General features: G+C 40.2%; 1 protein-coding gene across 2 annotated transcripts in view; it reads left to right on the forward strand.

Moving 5' to 3' along the window:
* The window catches only part of vgll4b (vestigial-like family member 4b), a 37,767-nt gene that overhangs the window by 1,636 nt on the left and 14,286 nt on the right, over positions 1-21,845 (forward strand). Inside the window, exons 2-3 of one of the 2 annotated variants that reach the window (XM_071495430.1) lie at positions 486-559; positions 21,435-21,672. In XM_071495430.1, the coding sequence (XP_071351531.1) occupies positions 496-559; positions 21,435-21,672 (302 nt within the window). In that variant the 5' untranslated portion in view covers positions 486-495. Of the gene's footprint in view, positions 1-485; positions 560-15,121; positions 15,550-21,434; positions 21,673-21,845 lie in introns of those variants that run through there. The other variant, XM_071495429.1, reaches the window with a different exon arrangement.

Genomic DNA, 21,845 nt, shown 5'->3' on the forward strand with positions numbered 1-21,845 from the left:
GCAAATATTTTATTTCCCAACAGTTTATTGAAAGTTTCTTGAAAAAAGGATGTTGTTTGGTTCTAACCCTAAGATCTGAGACTTTTATGTAAGTTAGTTCAGTTAGTTGTGTTATGCTTGTTTGAAGACACATCATCTGCTAACCTCTGAATAAAAGTCTTAAGGTTGGGCTAGCTTGGCATTTAGAAGTAACTGAAGTGTACCAGTTGATGACTCTTCACTTTACCTGTAGTTACTACCAGATTATATGGTTCTTCCGAGATTATTTGGAAATAAATTGGAATTTAGTTGCACAAAATTAAAATACTTAAGATGGGTACAACTACCTGAAAAAGTACAGAACACGTGTAAATGTGCTTAGTTATTTCCCCAAGCCACAGGATACCAAAAATACAGAAAAAGTCTTTGATAAGTAAATGTAAAAGACTACATAAAAAGCCAAGTCAACACATTTTCAACACAGTGCTCTCTCCCCTGTCCTGCAGGTGTCCAAGCATGGAGACCCCACTGGATGTTCTGTCAAGAGCAGCATCATTTGTTCATGCGAATGAAGAAGAGAGTAAGTATCCACACGACGCTATGGCTCCTCTTGTGTTTGTTGTCCGTTGAACAGGAGTTGAGAGACATGTCTCCTCAACGCCCCCACCCCCCCCCACTCTGTCAGTTGCGTTACAAATCGATCAAGTGCAACATTATGTTCGGCCATAAGCTTCAGCCCTGTTTTCTGACATAAGACAATACGCGTCTTTGTGTTGTTTGTTGCAGTTGCAGATACATAGGCAAATAAGACCAACCGCACTCAACTGCCATCAGCATTGCTTTTTACCCAGCTGCTTGCTTGTGTTAACCTGCTTTCACTGGAACCAGGGTGGGGTGTTTCCCTTTCTCTTTGCTGTTCTATTGCCTCCTTCTCTGCTACTTTAACTCACTTTCTCTGGCTTTCTGTCTTTGTCACTGTTTTGTTGATCTTTTTCTATCCTCCCCTGTTTTTCAATCCCTTTTCGGTCTCAGTCTTTCATCTCCTGCTCCATCTTCTACTGTCTTTTTCCTCCCTCCTCTCCTAATCAGGTCTAAGGAGTTCTGGCATTGCTGAAAAAAAAAAAAAAAAATTCCTTCCAAGATTAAGGAGAAATGGCCGGTCCTTCTCAGCAGGTCTCTCTGCAACCAGCAGGCCCTAGAGCTGAGTGACACCAACAAGGACACTTAACATTCAGTGGATACCACTGATAATTGATCTTCACTGTCTGGAGGTGGCGGTTATGTTTTTAGTATTCTCTACATCAGCTTTGCAGATTGTCTGACAGGTATTTAGTAATTGCTGTCTGGCTTTGCAGCACTTAGACCTAATGCATTATTGTAGAGAGAAAAAGTTAGGAGCGATGAGCAGGTGGATTTATGAATTTGTTTATGCTGTGGAGGCTTTTAAAGCTATCAGGGGACACTATAGTTTGAATTCTTAAAATAAGAAAAGCGTTTATTTTAATTGAGTGATGCTTGAGTAAGGCCATTTCGCTTTGAGAAAACATACAAGTTTTCTTTCCGAAAGTTCCGAAAAGTTGCATAATACATGTTAAGATTTTGAACATTAGGCATATATACAGGAAAATATACTGTTAGATAACCACTTGTGTTCACTGGTGCACTGAGAGATTGGGAATATTTATAGAGAGTTGAGTTGTGATGTCTCCCATGTCACCAGTGTGTTCCCATAAAGCTTCGGCTTAAATGAGCTGGATATCAGCTTCCTTGCACTTCTGAGTAAAATGGCATGGGAGCTCTCCAATGCTCCTCCTCTGCTCCCTCGCTCCCCTGCGGTGTTTTTGTTTTTTCCTCTGCGCTGATGTCACTTTTTGTTGTGGGTCGTGCATGGCCTCTTTGTCCAAAGACAATGCACTCGACCTGCTTCCACAATAGCGCAGGAGAAATGGTTGAACCAGTGAGCCAGCCACCCTATTAACCAACCAGCTAGTCTGCCAAACTAACTAGGAGTCTGTCAACCAACAAGGCCCAACAGGCGGTTGAGTCAGTAAGCTCTGCCTGTTTGTTTGCATTTATGACAAGCCTTTGTAATGCCTGTGCAACACTTGACACCAGACACTTGCCACAGAACAGGGAGAGGCTTGGGCCTGCCTTCGCAACAGCCGCTCAAACTCAGAGGGCCTGAGTGGGGCTTGTCAGGGCCAGTGCTGCATAAAGCTTGAAACGAAAAGTATTGTTTAATTTCTTTAATCCACACCCCTGCAGATAACTCATCTCTTTGGGACATGGATTTCTCAGATAATTACACAAATGCCTTCTTAAGGGAAGTGAAATTACAGCACATGAATAATGTATTGGTCCAAGGTTGCACTGCTTGGCTCTGAAATGGAAAATATACTACAGTAATACCCTGAAAGAGAATTGTTGGCCTCGGCCCAAATCAATTAAGGCGGTTTGAATAAAAACTCTTTGAAAGAAAAGCATTCATTTTTGATAGAATGTGTTTTTTCTCGACTGAGCTTTTTTTTTTTTTTTTGAGCCCACAATTAGAAGTGTCTGAAATGGTAAAACCTTGGACCTACATCTCTACACGCATTGCAAGTCCAAATCAAGACAGTTTTATTTAGTTATCCCAACAACATCTGATTCACTCTGGTTTAATGTAGAAAATAAAGGGAGTAAACAACAACAACAACAACAACAAAGCAGAGGGATGGACAGATATGCAATAGGTGTCGTATACACAGAGTAGACAGAAATACCAGTAGTCAAATTAGAATATCGAGAAACAGAAAGACAATATTAGGTAAATAAAGTACAAAGTGTATCAAGTTAAACCTGCAGCTGGCCAGTTGGGAGCAGTGGTAACAAGTGTTGAGCTGAGGGGAACTGTAGAGTCGGTGATAATTCTCTGTGGGTTCATCACTATGAGTGACTTCTGTCACATCACGCATTGTCATTTGATTCATTGTTATTGTAAAAATATTGACGATAGCTGCTTTAAAGACTTTCAGGCAAACTGCAAAGATGGTTGGACTGAAGAAAGAGGATCACAGATCAGAGCAGATGTTGATCAAGTCAAGGTTTTTGCACTTGGGTCTGATAATGTGATGTATTCCCAGACAAAGACAACACTTTCTCTCACACACAGATACATGTGCACACTTCAGATGGGCCGATTCTCACTCCCGCCTCCCGGTTGAAGGACAAGCTGTCTGTGAGCAGCACTAATCACAGGTTCTTCTGTCAAACAGTCCCGACCTTGAATATAGAGTAATTACACACTTACTAAAAAAGCAGTGAAGTAATCTGTGCCTTATATTCAATGATGAACGTGGGTGAGTCCTTAATACTTGCCCTCACCCCTCTATAGCAATTTTGGTGGCTGCTTGGAAGATCTTGCAGTGTGCTCCACCCTTCCTGAAAGCAAACCTGTGTTTGAAATCGAACTCAAACAATCAGCACTGCACTACAGACTCAGCTGCCAGGACAGATCCAAATATTTTTGTTTGTATCGCAGTGTTTTTTTGTTTAGTTTTTTTCTAAAATACAGCATTTTTTATACATTTTATGAGTAACTACTTGGATCTTGGATGTTACAGTAAAGCCAGTGATTCCGAAGAGGGCCAGCGGTTTAGGGCCCTCCAGAAGAGATGAAATCTGGCCCTTTTGTTTTTGACAGGAACCACAACAAAAGAAGGATCAGTGCCAAGAGAAGGTGGTCGACTGAGATCTGTACAGTGCCCTCTGCTCTAGTTCTGTACACAGAAATACTGCTTGTTTGTTTAGAGAAAACACACACAATGACAGACACACACACACACAGAATCCCCCGTTGATTGTTATAGTTTCCATGGTTTGTTCAAACACCGGCAGTCTTTTCCTAGCTCTTAGTGAGAGGTTTTGGTCTAAGGGAAGCAGTCCATCATAGCAGACCCTTCTGTGCTCTTTTCTGTCATTCTTGCATTGAATAAGGCTCAAACAGAGAGTACAGGTGATGGACAAAGTAACAGGAACACCTTGCAGTATAATGCATTCTGATGCAACAAAACCGCAAACTGCAGCCTTTAAAAACGCCGTAGAGCTGATTTAAGATCAGTCCTGACAAAAACTGAACATTCTGAGTTTTAATAGTTTTCATTGCAAAGCTTTTGTATTGGATTGTGTGATTTCTTTTTGCCAGATGTTCCTGATATTTTTGCCGTCTCCCGTATAAATATCTGGTCTTGGATGAATGTAAGTAAATCATTTATCCCCATTGTCTAAGTTGGCATAATATCGGAGTTAAATGTGGTTAGTTTGATTTAAGATTGACCACATGATTTAAAACGTATCCATGCACTAACATGTTTTTCCTGGATCGCTCAAAGAGAAGCATGAAACCATGATTTTTTAATTTTTTTAACCTATGCCAGCAGCATGGCTCTGTGTTGGTCTGTCTATTGATCGATTGGATATTCCACCACTTTAGCCAAGACCTAATTACCTCAACAACTATTGCCACGAAATTTTGTGCAGACATCACGTAAAGCATCACAGCCCTGCTGCCATGGCTGTACACTCTTACTCCTCACAAAGCTCCGCCTGTACACCGAGCCTGTGCTGTCCTTGCTGGATTTTCAGCCCTTTCATTATGTTTTTTGTTGGATGGCATCCTTTGGGGGCTAAATTTGGGCAGTGTTGTTGTGTTTATAATTTTCATGTCTGTAGATTTTATGAAATTATGAAAGCTATGAAAGATTTTTTATATGGGACAGGCAAACTGGAAATAAATCGGGTCAATATGGTCATGTACTGCAAGGTCCACACTGAGGTGGCTCAGACTTGCAGAGGTAATATCATCCTAGCCTTTGGTGTCCACACTTAAAGTTGCATTAGTAAGAACTAAAGTTTGGTTAATCAGACTTTCAGGGTTGTAGTCCTCTCAGCAAGCGAGCACTGGAGACCAGTCGGAGCTTGTTGGTGCTTGATGGTGTATACTCAGATGAACACTGAAAGTGAAATCGGAGACCTTGCATCATGGCACTTTGTCTAAACCTAACTTGAGGCAAACAGCATTCTATGTGGGAGGTAATTTGACCGAACATTAATGCCCGTGGGTGGGATGGGTTGGGTTTTTGGGTGTGTTTGGAGCCTCCTCAGCAAGGAGTGGATTTGCCCTCCAGCCTGTGCAGGTTTCTGACAGATTTCTCTCCGTGCATCCCGTGTAACATGAAAACTAGACCTAATGTGTGCAGATGGCCAACAGCAGAACTCCATCTCTGAAACTCAACTTCTCTGCATGTCTTTGTTTGCTACTTTCTGACATGTCTGCTAGTGGGTTGGCAACCTCACAATGATATCAGGACCCCAGGAAATCACTGCCCCTGACACAGAAGTCTTGGCCATAACCACCTGTAAAATCACAACTTGTCATTTTTGCACATTGGTCACGTTGGTGAGTTTAGCTGCACTGGTTGTTGGATGTTCTTGGACAGAGTTAGGCTAGCTGTGTCCTCCTGTTTTTACCTGCCTTTACTTTAAGCTAAGATAGCTATGGTCAGCTATGGTCTTCTGGCTGTACCTTCATATGTATCCTACAGATATGAAAGTGCGATCGATCTTCTCATCGAACTCTCTGCAACAAAGTAAGCATATTTCCTACAATGTTGATCTATTCCTTTAACAAGATATGGCACCTGTGGTACCTTTACTACTTGAATATGTTAAAGGCAGTAACTGTGAATATTAAACAAATACTTAAAGCCAAGTGACCCATTCTGATATAATACCACTTAGTCCAGAGTGTGAGAGCTGCCAGTGAAGGTCTTGTCAGTGTTGACTCTTCAAACACAGGAAGATTTACTCTACTGTACTTTGTTTTCAAAGTCTTGAACTTGAAGTCTTGGTCTCTGGCAAAAAGTTACAAGCCTCCATAATGATGACACTGATTAGTCTTCTGCATTTCTTGATTAATAAACTGAATAATTATTTTGAACCTGACAGTTGATTGAGATACTAAACTGAATAAAATGCAGTGATTTAAGTTGTCAACAGCACTTTTTACTGCATGTGTATTTAGGCTCTTGGCACAGTTGTACCACAACTTACACATCAGCCCTTTTAGTGTGTACTCACCTATATTTGTCAGTTTGTGTTTTCCTGGAATACCACTAATGAACTTCATTTTTGTTGTCAGATCATTGGACCAGGCGCACCTGAACAAACTAAAGCCTGTCTTGTTATTAAATGATCAAACATACCCTAACCTGTCTACTAATTGTCTGAGCGATTGGCTGGCGTTAATTTATGACTGGACGTTTATGGTAGAAATCTGCAGCAAACATAACAGTCATAAACAAAAGAGGGAGGAACATTGTGGAGTACACTGATATCTAATGTGACTGAGTTCACACTGAATACACTGGCTTTCATGTGTGCGCTCAAATTTGTGTCTGTGTGCAATAAAAGTCACAAAACTGAAGTGTATGCATGAAAGACTGTATGCACTATTGTCTCAAATATCACCACTGTTTTTATTGCCTAGTGTCCTATCTGTTTTGCAGTAGGTGGCCGTTGCCTTTTCAAATGACTATGTCATTAAGTGTCAACACTTTTGGACATACCACCTTCTATCAGTGTGTGCGTGTGTGGGTCAAGGAGTCTGCAGTAGATAAATGTTTGTTATCAGCAAAGCTTTTATCAGTGTCATAAAGATCTTATGGATGACTGGGTCAAAGTGATGTACAGACGATGCACAGAGTACCTCTTGTCCTATATTTACTTTATTGTTATGCTCATGCTCTTGTTCTCTCACACCCGTTTTATCTTTTTTTTTTCTCATCACAAATGACATCTACAGTATGTGAGGTATTACTGTAGGAATCCTGTCATTACCTTTGACCAAAGCCTCAGAACAGGAGTAGATGGGTCAAATGACAAAATATAACAGGGGTTGCAATGTAACTAATCAAAGTCCAGCACTATGATGGACAGAGCTGACGAAAGGCTGTCAATAATTTGTAACGAAAAATGTATTTGTGTCCGTGTAATAAAAAACACTGGAGGAAGTGCTGACTGGCTCTGGCAGTAATGAAACACAAAGTGGGTGCTCCCGATGCAGGAGTAAGCGTTAGACTGCCCACAAGAACTTCGTTGAAGCCATTCTGTCTTGTGTACAGTCCTCTGTCACTGTGTTTTTTTTGTTTTATTAATATGATTGGTTGCTCAATTACAGTCAACATCAAGAGGCCGAGTTTCCAATGACATATTTCATGGCTTCTGAGTTCAAACTCTGTTGCAGTCTCACTGTTTAAATGTTTCACCTGTCCAGGAGGCAGCGCCATGTTTAATTATCTGTAAATGCTCTTGCAATTTGGCACATAACAAAACATTTTGCCCTTGTCTGGTCCTGGTCTGAAAAACTTAAACTGCAGCTTACATACATGACATTACAGTAAAATGGACCAAGTGAGCATTTATTTATTTACTGGTGTATTTATTTGATTTTTATTTAAAAAAACGGGGAGTAGGCTGAAGAAAGGCTTATCAAACGTGCAACTCACTGGTTGCTGGTGAGTCAGAATGCTGTGAGGAAAGAGAAATTCATGAAGTGCTCACCCAACGTGTATGAAAAGCTGGTTGGGACAAGTGACAGCTTCCCAGTCACCTCCCCTTACCATCAGTCTGTCTCTTGTTGTCTTACCCTCCTCCCACTTCATCTTTTTTTTGCTTCCCTCTGCAATTGTGCTTACTTGTCCGTTGACTGCTGCGCACTTACACACGCACACACAGACAAGCACATAGGCACTTACGTCACCGTCACTGCTTTGTTAGTGTTGTGGTTCAGCGGGCAGCCATTAAGATTAGAGGGGCAAGGAGTCACCATGGTCACAAGGTCAAAGGTCAAGTGTCAAAGGGTCACTATGCCAAGTCACAGGGTTAAATACAATCGACCCTTGTTTTTCTCTGCAGACAGCGTTTCTGTTTTGCACTTTGAATTGAGAACGTACGTTTTTTTTTTCTTGTTTTTCCTCCACATGTACATTTAGATGACAGTGGATTTGTTCAGTGGTTTTCTCTCTAAACCATACAAGTTAGAAAAGATGTGGTTTAAGTGATTTACTTTCACCAGTTGTTTATCATTCCATTTATGTTTAGATATAAACATTGAGTGATTTGATATGGTACATTTAATATCATTGCAGGCATCATCACTGCAAAAGCCTGTGTTGGCCTGGGGAGGGTGTAGACGGTCTCATGCTTCTTAGATACAGTTGTTGCCACAAGCTGCTTCTTTTCACCTCTCAGTGACATGATTCTCTGGTAGGGCATAAAGAAGAAACAGTATGGTGTTTTTTTTTTTTGTTTTTTTTTTTTTAAATTATTACCTTGCTCAGGTGGAGTTTTCCATCCTCACTTGCACATCAAAGTTTCCTTAACAAGGACCTGAGTCAAATAGTTAACAGTGGTTGCTTGAATCCGGGGCCCTGGTCAAAGCAGCTTTTCTTCATATTGGCACCCAGACTGAAAATATTGAAGTATCCAACATTTTGCTCTCAGTAAATGCCACGCTCACTGGTCACATACCAGCTCTGCTGTCTCAGTGAGGCAACTTTCTCAGAGCTGTGCTGACCACACATACTTTACATTCCTCTCTTTTTGATAGCACTCGCCATAGTTACTCAGCATGAAATGAAAAAGGTTGGCACTGGCTCTCACAAAGCAAAAGTTTGCCTTTTATAATGCAGAAAAAAAAGTACAATGGCTGAGACATACAGATTTTTTCCGTTTTTAGTGAAGTCAGTTGACCGCTTGAAGGTTGAAGAAGATGGGAAGGGTGGTACATTGTAATTCCTGACAGTTTGTGAACCTGCTCCTCTCAGAAAAGTATGTATTGTATTTGCAGCCTTGGCATTCAGTGATAAGGTTGTGTTGATGACATCTGAGCATACCGAGGCTGTAATACAGGCACAGATGCAGAACATGAGTGGTAGTGGCACAGAGCCTGTTGTCCCATGTAGGAGGAGTCTTGGCCAATAAATGATAAACCCCTGAGGTCAGTTTGCCACCAGTTAATTGTTAGCACGACAAGAATGTTGTCATAGGTCCCAGTGGTCAATGGAAGCAGCGATCATTTTCCATTACCAGAAATAAGATCTGTTTGTGATATATTTGAAAGGCTTAATCGTCCTTTAATTAGCATCAAACAGAAATTAAACAGCCTCATTGTCGAAGTATGATAACATATTTGTTTAAGTTTAAAAGAGTGAATATTGTGTTGAAAGCTGATGTCACTGCTGTGCACAGGAAAACGTGCACCTTTCTTGTTACTATATGAGGGATCTCAGTCTCAGTCTGCTGCTTAGAAAATATTTGCATCTTGCAATCAGATCTGAGTCGTGTCCCGGTCAGTAGCATACTTGTAAAAACACACTTGATATCCAACTTTGCCTCGCTAGAATGTGAGAGTGCCACCACTTATGTCGGTTTTGTTTATGTTGTCAACAAAATTTGGCAGGAAAGCGAGGGAGGCGAGGAGTAGAGGAGAGCAGCTGAAGGAGAGAAGAGGGTCAGGATTGACGGAGGCTGCACAGGCTGGTTATTGCATTACAAGAGAACACGAGACCTCTTCTAAATCAATAGGGAAAGAAGTGCAGATAGACTGAGGGTCAGTTTGAGAGAGAGAGAGAGTTGGAGAGTTTGCTCAAATGGCAAAAGAGAAGCGAGTCAGATGTGCTATGAGAGAGAACAGGCCACACATGACTTACAGTAGATGTCTTTGCTGCAAAAGCACATGTTACACAGGCCACAGCTGGCTGATCTTGTTTCTGTTACAGTAGATTACATGATTACTGAGAAATCATAATGATTGTTGATAGTAGTTCACAGGTGATGTGGTTCCCAGAGTTCCTCAAAGCATAAACCTTAGAACATCTCAAACTGCTGTAAAATATGGGTCGACATTAAAGAAAACGACACAGATGCTTTCACTTGGCATAGTAGAGATGTGAAGTCCCTGCAAGAGCTTAACAGTTTTTTAACTTTATAAGACAGGGCAGTTAATCCCCGGTCTGAATGGTGTCCAGCCCATGTGGTTGGCATTTCAGTTGGATACCATGACTGGACTGATATCTGATCATGGATTGGGACTTTTGCACAATATAGAAGAACTGCATTATGACACCAATATTTCAGAGGTTGCAGCCATCAGTAATCTGTGACACAAACCTAAAGCATGGATCTACTGTACTTAAATACCGTCACTAATGAAGATTGAACTCTCACAGGGTGTGTCCTGTGGCCTATGGTGAAGGCATGAAGTGACCATATAGCCTCAGTGTCTGAGGTTTGATTCCAACCAGGGATCTTTGTCACAACCTCCTCTCTCTAAATATTTCTGTCTATATCTACACTATAAGCTGTCAGATCACTGCTAAAAATATCTGATATCACAAATAATCTGAATTTAAACAGAAAACAAACAATATAAAGCATTTTACAGTCTAGAAAGTAACAGTCTTACTAATATTTGATGGGAATAAAACAAAAGAAAGCATTGTGTTTTGCATCTCCATGTTACCAAGAATTTATCTTTTATCTGCCACTGTGACATATTATGATACAGATTCATTATATAGGGTTAAATGTGTTAGTTTGGCCACTCTTGTATCTTAGTAGGTGCAAACTGGATGATGGTTGAAATTGAACGCAAGTGAGATGTGAGGGAACACAAAGGTGGGAAATTTGCTTCCTCACAATCACCTGTTGTTGTCATTGTTATGGTGTAGCAACCTGATATTTCCTCCTCTGTGAGTGAGTGTTGAGGATATTGTCATCTAAACACTCCCAGAAACTGTCTGTAATGTTATCTTGTTGCATCTCTGTATTTCTGCCCCTCAATTCTCGGAAAAAGGTGAATGTCTTCACAGAAAGCTGATCTTCTGTTTGTTAATGTTTTTGTCTGAATAATTGGATTAATCCATATGAGTTTTTTCTTTTAATTGTAGATGGTTAAAAAAAAACCTATAGGATCATAACCTGAAATACAGGTCTGCCAGGTGTTTGTAGACATAATACATGTAATCAAACCTTTTACAGCCTCAAGGTTTGTGGAGAAGTCACAGTTAAGTAACCGCCCTGATACCAAGAGCTGAGACATGAAATGTCAGAGGGGATAAACCTTTTCAGTCCATTATGTCACCATGTAAACAAAGCCAGTAATGATGTGATGGTATTTGGTGCCATAAAGTAATTGAGGACTTGACCTTTGATCTCTGCCAGTGTGAGAGCTGTTCTACCACCCTTCCGTGTTAAGATCATGTTTACACTTAAACACAAAATTTTTCTTTCTTCATTGATTTTCAATGACTCATAAAGATAATGTCATAAGATAAATAAACAAAGAGTGAAATCAAGTAAGAAAACAGGAAAGGTGAGAAAAGCGAAAGCAATTCCACTTTTCTCTTTTGTTTTTTACACTCTACCCTCATCCTATGGTCTTTTTTTTTTTTTTTTTTCCTGCCTGCGTTTGTGTCTCAACACTGCAGCGTGTTAATAAAGCATTAGGATGAATCACCACCTGGCCTGTGCGGTGTTGTTATCCTGACACACCCACTCCCTGGAGAAGCCCAGACCTGTTCCAAAAGAGACACATGACACCACAGGAGATTAAGAAGGACTGGTAGCGCCTTGTCCTGATAGATTAGACAAATAAATAGCAGCCAGGAAGTATGGGGGGTGATGAGAGGGAAAGAAGAATGGTGGGTTGCAGTGAATGAAAGATGGGTGTATAGGTGGATGCGCTTGTGGATCATTTACTCATTTTAGTTAGAAACTAAATTATTACTGAGCAAAATTCAAACCTGATTACCAGGGTCTGACTTTAAGCAGAACATATTTGGAAAGGATGGATGTTTTATTAACCAGCTCATGTCTGTAGGTGTTAATTGGATTATTCATTGATATAATTAAGATTTAATAGCAATGATTTTTTTTTTTCCACAAAAGTTTGCATGTAATCAAGTAGATGTTTTTTCTAACTAGGACAATGCCACAGCCTGCCTTTTCCTACAGCTGACATCATTGTCAGTCATCAGCCCTCAGAGCGAGCTCTTGACTTTGACACTTGTGATTCATGCTGAAGAAAACAAGCTGGGGAACCAGTGGGAAGAAAAGGTTATTACCACAGTAGGCTAAGTTATGTGTAAGAACTTGTCCCTATGGAGGAAAGAAGTGGAATTTCACCAATTTGTTGTGTAACCATTAATCTCCTTAGTATACTTATTCAATCTCACAGCCTGCTAGGCCAGAACAAAGACACTGTGTTAGAGAGCTTGTTTGCCTTTTATAAGTAAAATCTAAGTCAGGTTTTTGTGTATGTTAAAGTAAAACCAGCCTGGCATATTAGGGAATAGGCCAGATTGATGTACACACAAGAAACTATGCCTTGGTTAATTGTTAAATAGGACATGAAGCACTTTGTAGAACAAATAATGATGATCAGTGTTAAAATTAAATGGTCATTTTATTTATGATGACTTTATTAGTCCAGAGAGATTAATAGAGTTTCTAGAATAAAAGGTTACAATCACCCTCAGTCCATTACTGGGTTTTCTAATTTAATGCATGAAAGACACAGAGTTAAAGTTAAAATGACACTGAAACTGAAAGAGTCCATTTTAGGCAGCTGAGGAACCAAAGCACTCAATGTTACATTCTAGTCATTTTTGACAGTTAATAGTCTGAGAAGGTCTTTATCTTGCTTTGTAGAAGCTTCAATGAGCCATCTTCAAGCATTGTCAAGGACTCAGTTAACGTGTGTTAGATCTGCTCTGTTGCATCGTTCAAATTTTATATCCTGTTCTCAGTTTTTACTCTGGCTATGAGCTCATTGTCTGCAGATGCTGATCAAAGCTTTACATTAAACCATTTTTTGTTACTGAGGTACATGCAGCCCAGATACAAGACAACCTTCTCACCCTGATATTTACATTTAAAAAAAAAAAAAGTTGTGACACTGAACAAGCCAGAGCTTTACAAAGCTGACAAAAACAAAATATTTACCCCCTGAAATAACTGTTTGTTGGTTGTTACACAATAGTACATAATACATTATAAGCTGAGCTTTAGTCAGCAAAGTTCAGTTTCAGGCCTCTTACTTTTTAGATGCACATTTATGTAGTTTAAGCTTGTTTTGTAACATGAAGCACCAGATGTAGTAGCTGCAGTACCACTGAATGGACTCTCTGTCTGAACTCTGCCTTGTTGTATGTGAAACTGGAAACAATGGCTGTCCAATGAGACAAGAACCATGTTCCTTAGTTCTGAGCCAGCGTGAGAGGGGGAGGTCTGGAGGGAGGAGGGGAGAGGCCATTGTGTGTATGTGTGTGTGTTCAAGAAAGAACGGGGGAGGTGTCTAGAATGATGTGTGTTTGTGGAGCAGGGTAGAGTGGGTGCATTAGTTGTTGTTTTTTTGTTTTTTAGATGGATGCATATGCACTGTATTTGTGTTTGTTTTGTAGTTGTGGCTTGTGCATGTGAATGAGAGAGGGGGTGAGAGATAGGGGGTAAATTCCTCTGAATAATTAGTCTGTTAATCCAGTTTTGAGCAGTGCTTGAAGTTAAGAGAGGCCTATGTAGTGAGACAGAAGTAAGCAAAGCAGCCGTGACTTTGGGGTTGAATAAGAGCTCAGCCAGTGTGCTGATTAATGTAGTCTCCAGCATGGAGCCCAGGATATTGAAGTTAACCCACCTGCTACAAAGCTTCCTTTAGGTTTCTGACAGGAGTGGTGATACAAGCCTAGAAAGAGGCCACTAATGACGCTTTGTTTTGCCATTTTTGCCACAGTATCTATGGCATTATATATATTTCATTTTGACTTCAAAACTGGATCATTTGTACCTATAGGGTTTGCAATAACAGCTCACAGGTATTTTAGTCTTTTGTCTGAACCTGTCACAATGTTGCTCATTTCCTGGTCTGTGTGTTTGCGTGTTAAGTGTCACACGAAAACATGCACATGTTCAATGTGTGTTTGCGTGTTAACTCACACTCTCATGTGCAGCCACACCCTGGTCATTATAGTCTCAGTCAGATACCCTGAGGAATATGCTCTCTTCTCTCCCCACAAAAACATCCGACGACTGTCATATTCACATCATATTGACATTCTATTCATCTATGAGGCCCATACTTATTTCCTCTTTTCATCCCATTTGTCTCCTGCTTTTTCCACATCAGTCCCTTTTTTCACTGAGGACAAATCCTAGGTCTAGCCCTTCTCAGGCACAAGGGGGCAGAAGAGAGCCATGCTGGATGTGAGGAGACCTCACTGGGCCTTGGATAACTTAGCCAGTAAAATCGACACAGTGAAGCTTGTTTTTCCTTCCTTTTGTACTACAGGCTATTGACAAGCATGTTCTCATATTGCATATAGAATGTATACACTACCTTCTTGGGAATAAAAAAAATCTGTTTATATTATATTGTGACTGCGTTATCAGTTAATCTGATGATTGGTTTTAAATTGTTTAGTCTATGAAAAGAAAAGGTTTATAAGCTGAAACAAGATATAAAGAGAAATATTGACCCCCCCCCTTCCGGGTCTTTTTTTTTGTGACTGACTTTAAAGTTCTTCCTGCTCCTTTCCTCTTTTTCTTTTTCTTATCTCCCCGGTTAAACTATCACTGCATTATTCCCATACTGACTTATCAAACTTTATAGCTTCTGTGTTATCGATAGAGTATTCCGCCGTCATAAAGGTTATATCAACCTTAACATATTTTTATGACGCCTTTTAATCTCCTCAGTTATCACTTTTATATTTCTAGAGGGACTTGGTGTGCGTCTGTTGTACCTTATCAATCAATCGTGGGCATGTGTAATATCCTTTTATCAAAACTGCAGCTCCGGGACTACCGTGATACTTTTTAAAACTGTGTTATATATCCCCCCCCCCCCCCCCCCTACAAAAAAAAAAAAAAAAGAAAAAAAGGAGATTACTGCAGCAGCCCCCACCCTACTCTTTCTCTGGATGTGTTTGGAGAGGCTGATCTTGCGCGTAAAACATCCCTGATATTCGAGGCGCTCAAGGGATTTAGCGAGCATGCCCAGTGCGCCCCTCGCAGCAGCAGAGGAAACCACTGGTGCAGCGTAGGAGTCATACCAAGCATAGCCTGCGTGTCAGTGCAGTCGACTTACAGCTGGCTGTGAGGAGAACTGACGCTACTCTTTTTTTTTTTTAATTTTTGCTCTTTATTGATACGCATACCCGTGTTTCCAAAAAAAAAAAAAAAAGTGTCCTAAACTCAGTAGAATAACTGGGGAACCCGGTTTCGATATTGTTCGTGGGGTTTTATTTTATTAAGGGGGTTTGTAGAAAACTTAAGTTGGAGGCTGGGCCTTTAGCTTTTTGACCGTCGCTTGAGCGGAGAAGGAAAAAAAAAAAAGCTGGTCTTTTTTTTTTTTTTCTTTTTCTTTTTTTTTTTTTGTTGTAAAAACTCGATAAATGCTACTAACGAAAATGGACCTGTTGAACTACCAGTACCTGGACAAAATGAACAACAACATTGGCATTCTCTGCTACGAAGGTAAAGGGAAATGTTTGTGTCTTTGTGACGGTTGTTTTTAAAACTTAGGCTGCGAGTGAGCGTTAGCGACGTTGTAGGTCCAAGTTTTCACTCCAGTTCATTTGTCACGCTTTAATTTTCACACAAGCGTGGCAAATAAAAGTTGTCTGTTTTTAAGAACTACGTGTTGGTTAATTTTATTTCTCCTCTACTTATACTGGAAATAACTTTACGACAGTTTGAACCTAATGCCAACGTACGTTATTTTTCCACGGAGCGTAGTTAACGTTTTGACCGTTAGCAACGTTCGCTTGAATTTTCATTTCTAACTATTTGCTCGTTGTCTCCAAGGCCGGAAATGTGTTTATTAGGCTCTCTTATCATTTTCTGTGTTATTGACTGCTTCCCTAAAGGAAGACTTGGCTAACGATTGAGATCAAAGGCTGAACTAACAGTCCGTAAGCGATGTGTGAATTTCATGGCTCTTCTCCTACGGCTGACTCACTCTGTATTACTAGTTGCTCAGTTATTCTGATTCTCTGCTCCCTTGTTGTTCACAGGAACCATTTACATTCCTAACTGTGATATTTGTGATTAATTGTCTGCCTTTAGTTGAATCATATTCTGACAGGGAGTTGTTTTGTGATTTGTAATCCAATAACAAACGAACAAAAATCTGAGTCTTTTTGATAAGAGCTGAGACTTCTCTTCTCTTCGTGGACTTGAGTTATTTCTAGCAAAAGCAGTGCAGGATTTCGTGTTATGTCATGAACACAGAGCAGGAACCTCCACATCTTTCCAAAGTGACTGACTTTGGAGTAGTGCAACTCTCCTCCTCTCCTTTGCCTTTAGCGCTCACATGTCAGCCATTGTAATATCATCTCGTCTTTCTGGGGGCTAAATGCAACTTCCTTTCTCTGACCTATCCCTGGATCACACAGCAGTATGCAGCTCGGTCAGCACTGACATTTCTTTAACTTCACATGTAAATTAAATTTTTCAGATTTGTATATGGACACAAGACCCAATGGAAAAAGCAAGCAGCTCCATCAGCATATAATGAACTTGTAATAGCAATCCTTCAGCGACTGAAAACCATTTTGTAGCTTTGCAAAGAGGGTCAGAGAGGTATTTTTTGCAGATGGCCAAGTGCAACAGCCAGCTGCAACATGATAAATGGAGATGAGTTACTGTGTTGAGGCTGACTTCAACTGAAACTATGAGCAGCAGAGGCACACGAAGTTTTATCAGTGGTTGAGCATGTGATTAAAGCCTCTGTCAACAGTGTTTTATTTTTGTCTGCTTCTAATGCATTTTGGGGGAAAAAGTGTTGTGTTGTTGTAATTCCTGTTTGGCAAACTGCAGGTAAGATTCTTGCTTTTATGGGTGTCACTTTTAGGTAGGTTTTGCTCAGCAGTTTGGCCACACATGTCATTCTTGGGAAATTTTAGCGACAGTTTTCTTAAAGCTCACTCTTCTGTGCAGTGATGGCGTAGCAGATAAGACAACCACTGGCCTGGGATTGAAGCCAATCAGAATGGGGGGTATCTGTGTCTCTGCACAGCTTCACCTTTCTCAGGTTTCATCCTGTCTGTCTCAGGGAAGAAAATTACATGAGTGAAGAGGGGAGGGGGGGCTGCTTTTTAGTGGTATTTTTATCCTTGTATATCCTCCGGGTGTCTCTTTGATATGATGAATTCAGACACAATGCTCTATTTCTATCTCTGGAGCCTCATCTCTGCAGGATTAGCCCATTATTTGTTTTTCTGGGTGTTTTGTGTGTGTTGTTTTTAGCTGACTGAGCTAAAATCTGACTCCATGTGCCTCGTGATAAGAAAACAAAGATTAAAATAACAGGGAAAAGGGCCAATCAGTAAAAAGAGTGAAAGAAAAGCCCTTCATGTTCAAACTTGTTGAGCCAAGAGGAGGCTTGAGGGGCTTTGTGATACTGTGGGTGTGCTGACTTGTTATTGTATGCATGGGCACTCATACTCAAAATACATTCCCTCACAAACACAAACATACATGGTCATATATACTGATGGACTGTCCTTAGAACAGCATTTATTAGCAAGTGCAGATCACATACATGTGCATGCACACATGTTCAGCCTTATCAGGGAAAATGTTATGTGTGGTACATATGCCAATTTTTAAAAACACCTTATCTTGACACAATCAAACATGCACACTATACAGTCTGATTCATTTGAATAACCATGTTAAAGTAATAGCTGGATTGACTCTCCAGTAATTTAAGGTTTAATGTTTTGTTTGGGAATCAGGTTGATATTTGGAAGAATGTGAAGTGACATTATACAAAATATAAAAGTGAATTTTTCTGGCACATGATTGTAAAATAAAATGACAAACAGAACCATACTTGAGTGTTTATATGCTATAATGAATTGAAAGGTTGATAGTACTCCTGGTATCTTAGTCACATTATAGTAACCCTGATTCTGACCTTTAATTTTACTGACAAAGTTTGGTTGATAAAAGAGATAAGTGACGTTCGTCTTCGGTATCTATTCTTTGTCATCTATCTGGCCCTTATTACCTTCTCTGTTTGTATCCCATAACTAATCTCAGTTCAGGGTTTATAAAAATAACATTTGGCCTTCTTGTGTTGTAGTCCTTGGTGGATGAATGGATGTTTCACAAGATAATGGTTAGAATAGGTTTGCATATTTAAAATTGGTTTTGAATGGGAAACAGCTCTGGGAATTCATGCTAAATGATAAATAGTATTGAACCCTATTCATGCATGACGCATAGGAGCATTTGTGAAATTTGTGTATTGTTATTGGCCTTGAAGTGCTGGCAACCAGTGATTATGATGCTAGGTAGTATGGCAGCAAAGAAGAGCTGGAGTCCAACCGTGTTGTCATGCTATAGACCAAAAAGGTGAATTTCTAGCTGGGCATAAATGTTAGACTGTTAGGGGATATGTACTATTTGACCACCCTGCACTGTTCTACCACCCTGCCCCCCCTTTCTCTATTTGTCAATATGTTTATCTGTCTCTCTCTTTTCTTCTGCTATCCCTTTTTTTCACTGAAAAGCTACTATCAGTTGTAGACCTGACAGTGAGGGCTGCAGGGGAATGCTGACTGTCCCTTTTTGCTGCTGAACAGGACAAAATAAACAAGATTGAAAACCTCCTCAAAGCTATGCACTTTTGTCTGCCTCTCTCCTTCTTTGTCTGTTTGCTTTGCTCTCCTTTTCTCTCACTGTCAGAGATCAAACCAATCTAACATCCGGAGATATCACATCACACAGATGAGAACTTCTGTGAAAGAGCTTTTTTGTATGTCCTTTTGAGTATTTAAAGCTTAAAACCTCTATGGACTTAAAAAATAAAAGCAACTCAGAGGGCTAAGTCCAGGTTACCAAGAAACTCAACCAAAAATAATCATTTTGCTACTATCCAGACAAAAGAGAGGACATGCTATGGCTCATCTTTTTTAAGTATCTAAAAGAGAGAACGAGAGAAAAAGAGGGGGAAATGGAGAGATAGATAGGTTCACCTCCATTTGTAATCCAATCTCATCCTGACTCCAAGCTGTTTGAAGTTCTGTCAAGACAAATAGGCTTTGATCATGTGGACCTAATGAACTGAGAGAGCAGAGGGGGAAAAGGAGAGAGTGGAGTTTTACTTTTGTGATACAGCCCTACTCCTGCTGATTGCCTGCTGGTTTAACAAGAAAATAAAAAGGAAAATAAAATCTCCTAATATTGCAGGGTTCTTCATGTATTGAATAAAAATGCAGATATGTAGTAATATTAGATACTGTATGCGTGTAAACTGTTGTACTCTGAGTTGTTACTTCATTATTTCTCATACATACACTATAAACTACAGCAGACTTTTTCATATATAACAGAGCCTGTCCTCCTGTCAGTGATTGTGTGAGTGGGCCTTAACCTTCTTTCCTTGTTCCCATCTGATTTTAGGCATAAATTGCACAAAATTGCACAAATTGTTTCGGTCCTATCTAGCGTTGCCATTCTGTCCTTCTGCCCATTTCTGCATTTTATTGTGCCTGCTGCTGTCATATTCAGAATGTCATATGTTTACATTTTACTACTCCAGAAACACTAATACACACATTTTACTATTAAAAGTTTCATTGTCATCTCTCTAAACCCCTGTCAACATGTGAACTGAATATGATATCCTTCATGAATGTAGGGTTTATTGCAGGGCTGAGTCAGTGTTAGATAGGTGTAAGTAATTGAATGTAATGTTCAGTTGTACAAGTGTTTGGCTGCATATGGTCAACACTCACAGATTCATCCCTTGTTGAGCGCTTCACTCCTGTACCTCTAATAAGCTCCTCTCTGTCGTGGATCCTGATTGGACAGTGTGGTGTCACAGTCTCTCTTCTTTTATTGCCACCTCTCTGTCCTGCCAAAAACAATGATGTCACCCTTGTTGCCATGGTACACGGTGGGGCGAGCAGGAACATGCCAGAAAGAGAGAGAGTGAGAGGGGAGGAACTGCTTCTGTGTTTGGGAGGCCATGCTAAAACTAAACATACATGAGGAACGGTGGTTGAATAGAGCTCACATTTCATTTCATTACAGTCTTTTCAGAGAGAGAGAGAGAGAGAGAGAGAGTGTGTGTGTGTGTGTGTGTGTGTGTGTGTGTGTGTGTGTGTAGGCTACTGTCCTCTGAATGAGTGAAAGAATATTTGTTTTCAGAGCGGTTTAAACTGGTTTGTACCAAGATTTTTTGACCTCATGCATCCAAAAGTTGTTGTTTTTTACTCTGAAAGAAAACTTTAGTTAACAGGTAACTTTCTCTTTGGGTTAAGACTTGATTAAGATGCAGTAGATTCATTGCCACTTGATTCCTTTTATTTATGTATGATGCACTGCACTGTTTGAATGATTAAAATCTCAACTGTGCTGCTACTCAGTACTGATGTGGAGATTTTTTTCGATTCTGCAGCACTAATGCAAGATAAATAAATAATTCTGTTTAATATGGGTTTTTAATATGAAATAATTTCAAAAGATGCAGGAGCAACCAGCTGGTGATGCATTGCAGGGGATTAGTGGTGTAGTGTTATTAACTTGTTTTTTCGGTATGGTTGTAATTATAGAGAAAGCTGTGAGTTGTAACGGGAGTTTTAGTTCAGGCTTTATGTTTTGTTTGGGAAAAGTCAGACAGATACACGAGGCCGAAGCAGTGGAAAGTCCCCGTGCTGAGACAGAGCCAGTGGTAGTTTTCCTGATTCTCTTTTGCGCTTACTCCCACTCACTGACGACTCTGTAGGCCCTCTGTACCAGGGACTGGAGGGAAGCAGAGAGAGTCAGACACAGAGAGAGAAATAGTTCACACCACACACACACACACACACACACACACACACACACACACACACACACATATGCAGAACCCATCCACAACTATTTCTTCCAAAGCATTCATAACCAGATACTCCTCTGCTTATGCCAGAGGTTTGTGCCTCTCTCAGCAAACTGTATGTCAACAAAATCCAAAATTTGAGCTGAAACACAGCCTGTACAGTAAAACACTGTCATGAAGTAGTTTTTGTGGTCAGACTGTTTAAAGAGGAAATAAAACCGTTGCCTTCTACTTGAAAATACCATAATTTTGACTAATTATCATAATTTACATTTATGGCTGTGCACCCTGTTTAAAGTGTAAGCATGTGAGTTGACAGTAACTTTGCAGCTGTCAGTTCAGTCTCAGTTAATGTTTGAAATTACCTTAACTATGGTCATCTGTTGTTTTACAATCTTAATGAATATTCTAATTGTGTAATAATACTGTTCTTTTCTTTTCTTTTTTTGTGTTCTGTTTCATGCTAAAGAGTTTCAATATTACTAAAAACTCCTCTTTGTCTTTCTCCCATGCTGTCCTCCCGCCTCAGGTGAAACAGCTTTGAGGGGGGACCCCAGACTCCAGTCCTTGTCTCTATCCTCGTCCTCCTCCTCATCATCCTCCTCTTCGTCATCATCCTCCTCATCTTCCTCGTCCATCTCCAGCCACAGGACAGGCCCTCCTCCCATCAGCCCAACCAAGAGGAAACTGAACGGGGACCAGGGGGACAGTGACATGGACGACAACGAGCATGTGGCAAAGATGAGTCGACTGTTTGCCGCACAGTTGTGAGTACATACACTGAAACATACACATTTGTAGTTGCATGAGTGAACAGGCACTTGCACACATTCTAATAAAATCCATTATGGTGACATTGGAAAAGGGTTATTTTCTCTGTACTCATTTCCGGAGGTGCTAGTAATAAAATATGGATCTCCAATTTTCTATCACTGCTCCT

This window comes from Trachinotus anak, unplaced genomic scaffold (genome assembly GCF_046630095.1).
Source record: "Trachinotus anak isolate AG129_WGS33_773 ecotype Australia unplaced genomic scaffold, CSIRO_AGI_Tana_v1 ptg000013l, whole genome shotgun sequence".
NCBI lineage: Eukaryota > Metazoa > Chordata > Actinopteri > Carangiformes > Carangidae > Trachinotus > Trachinotus anak.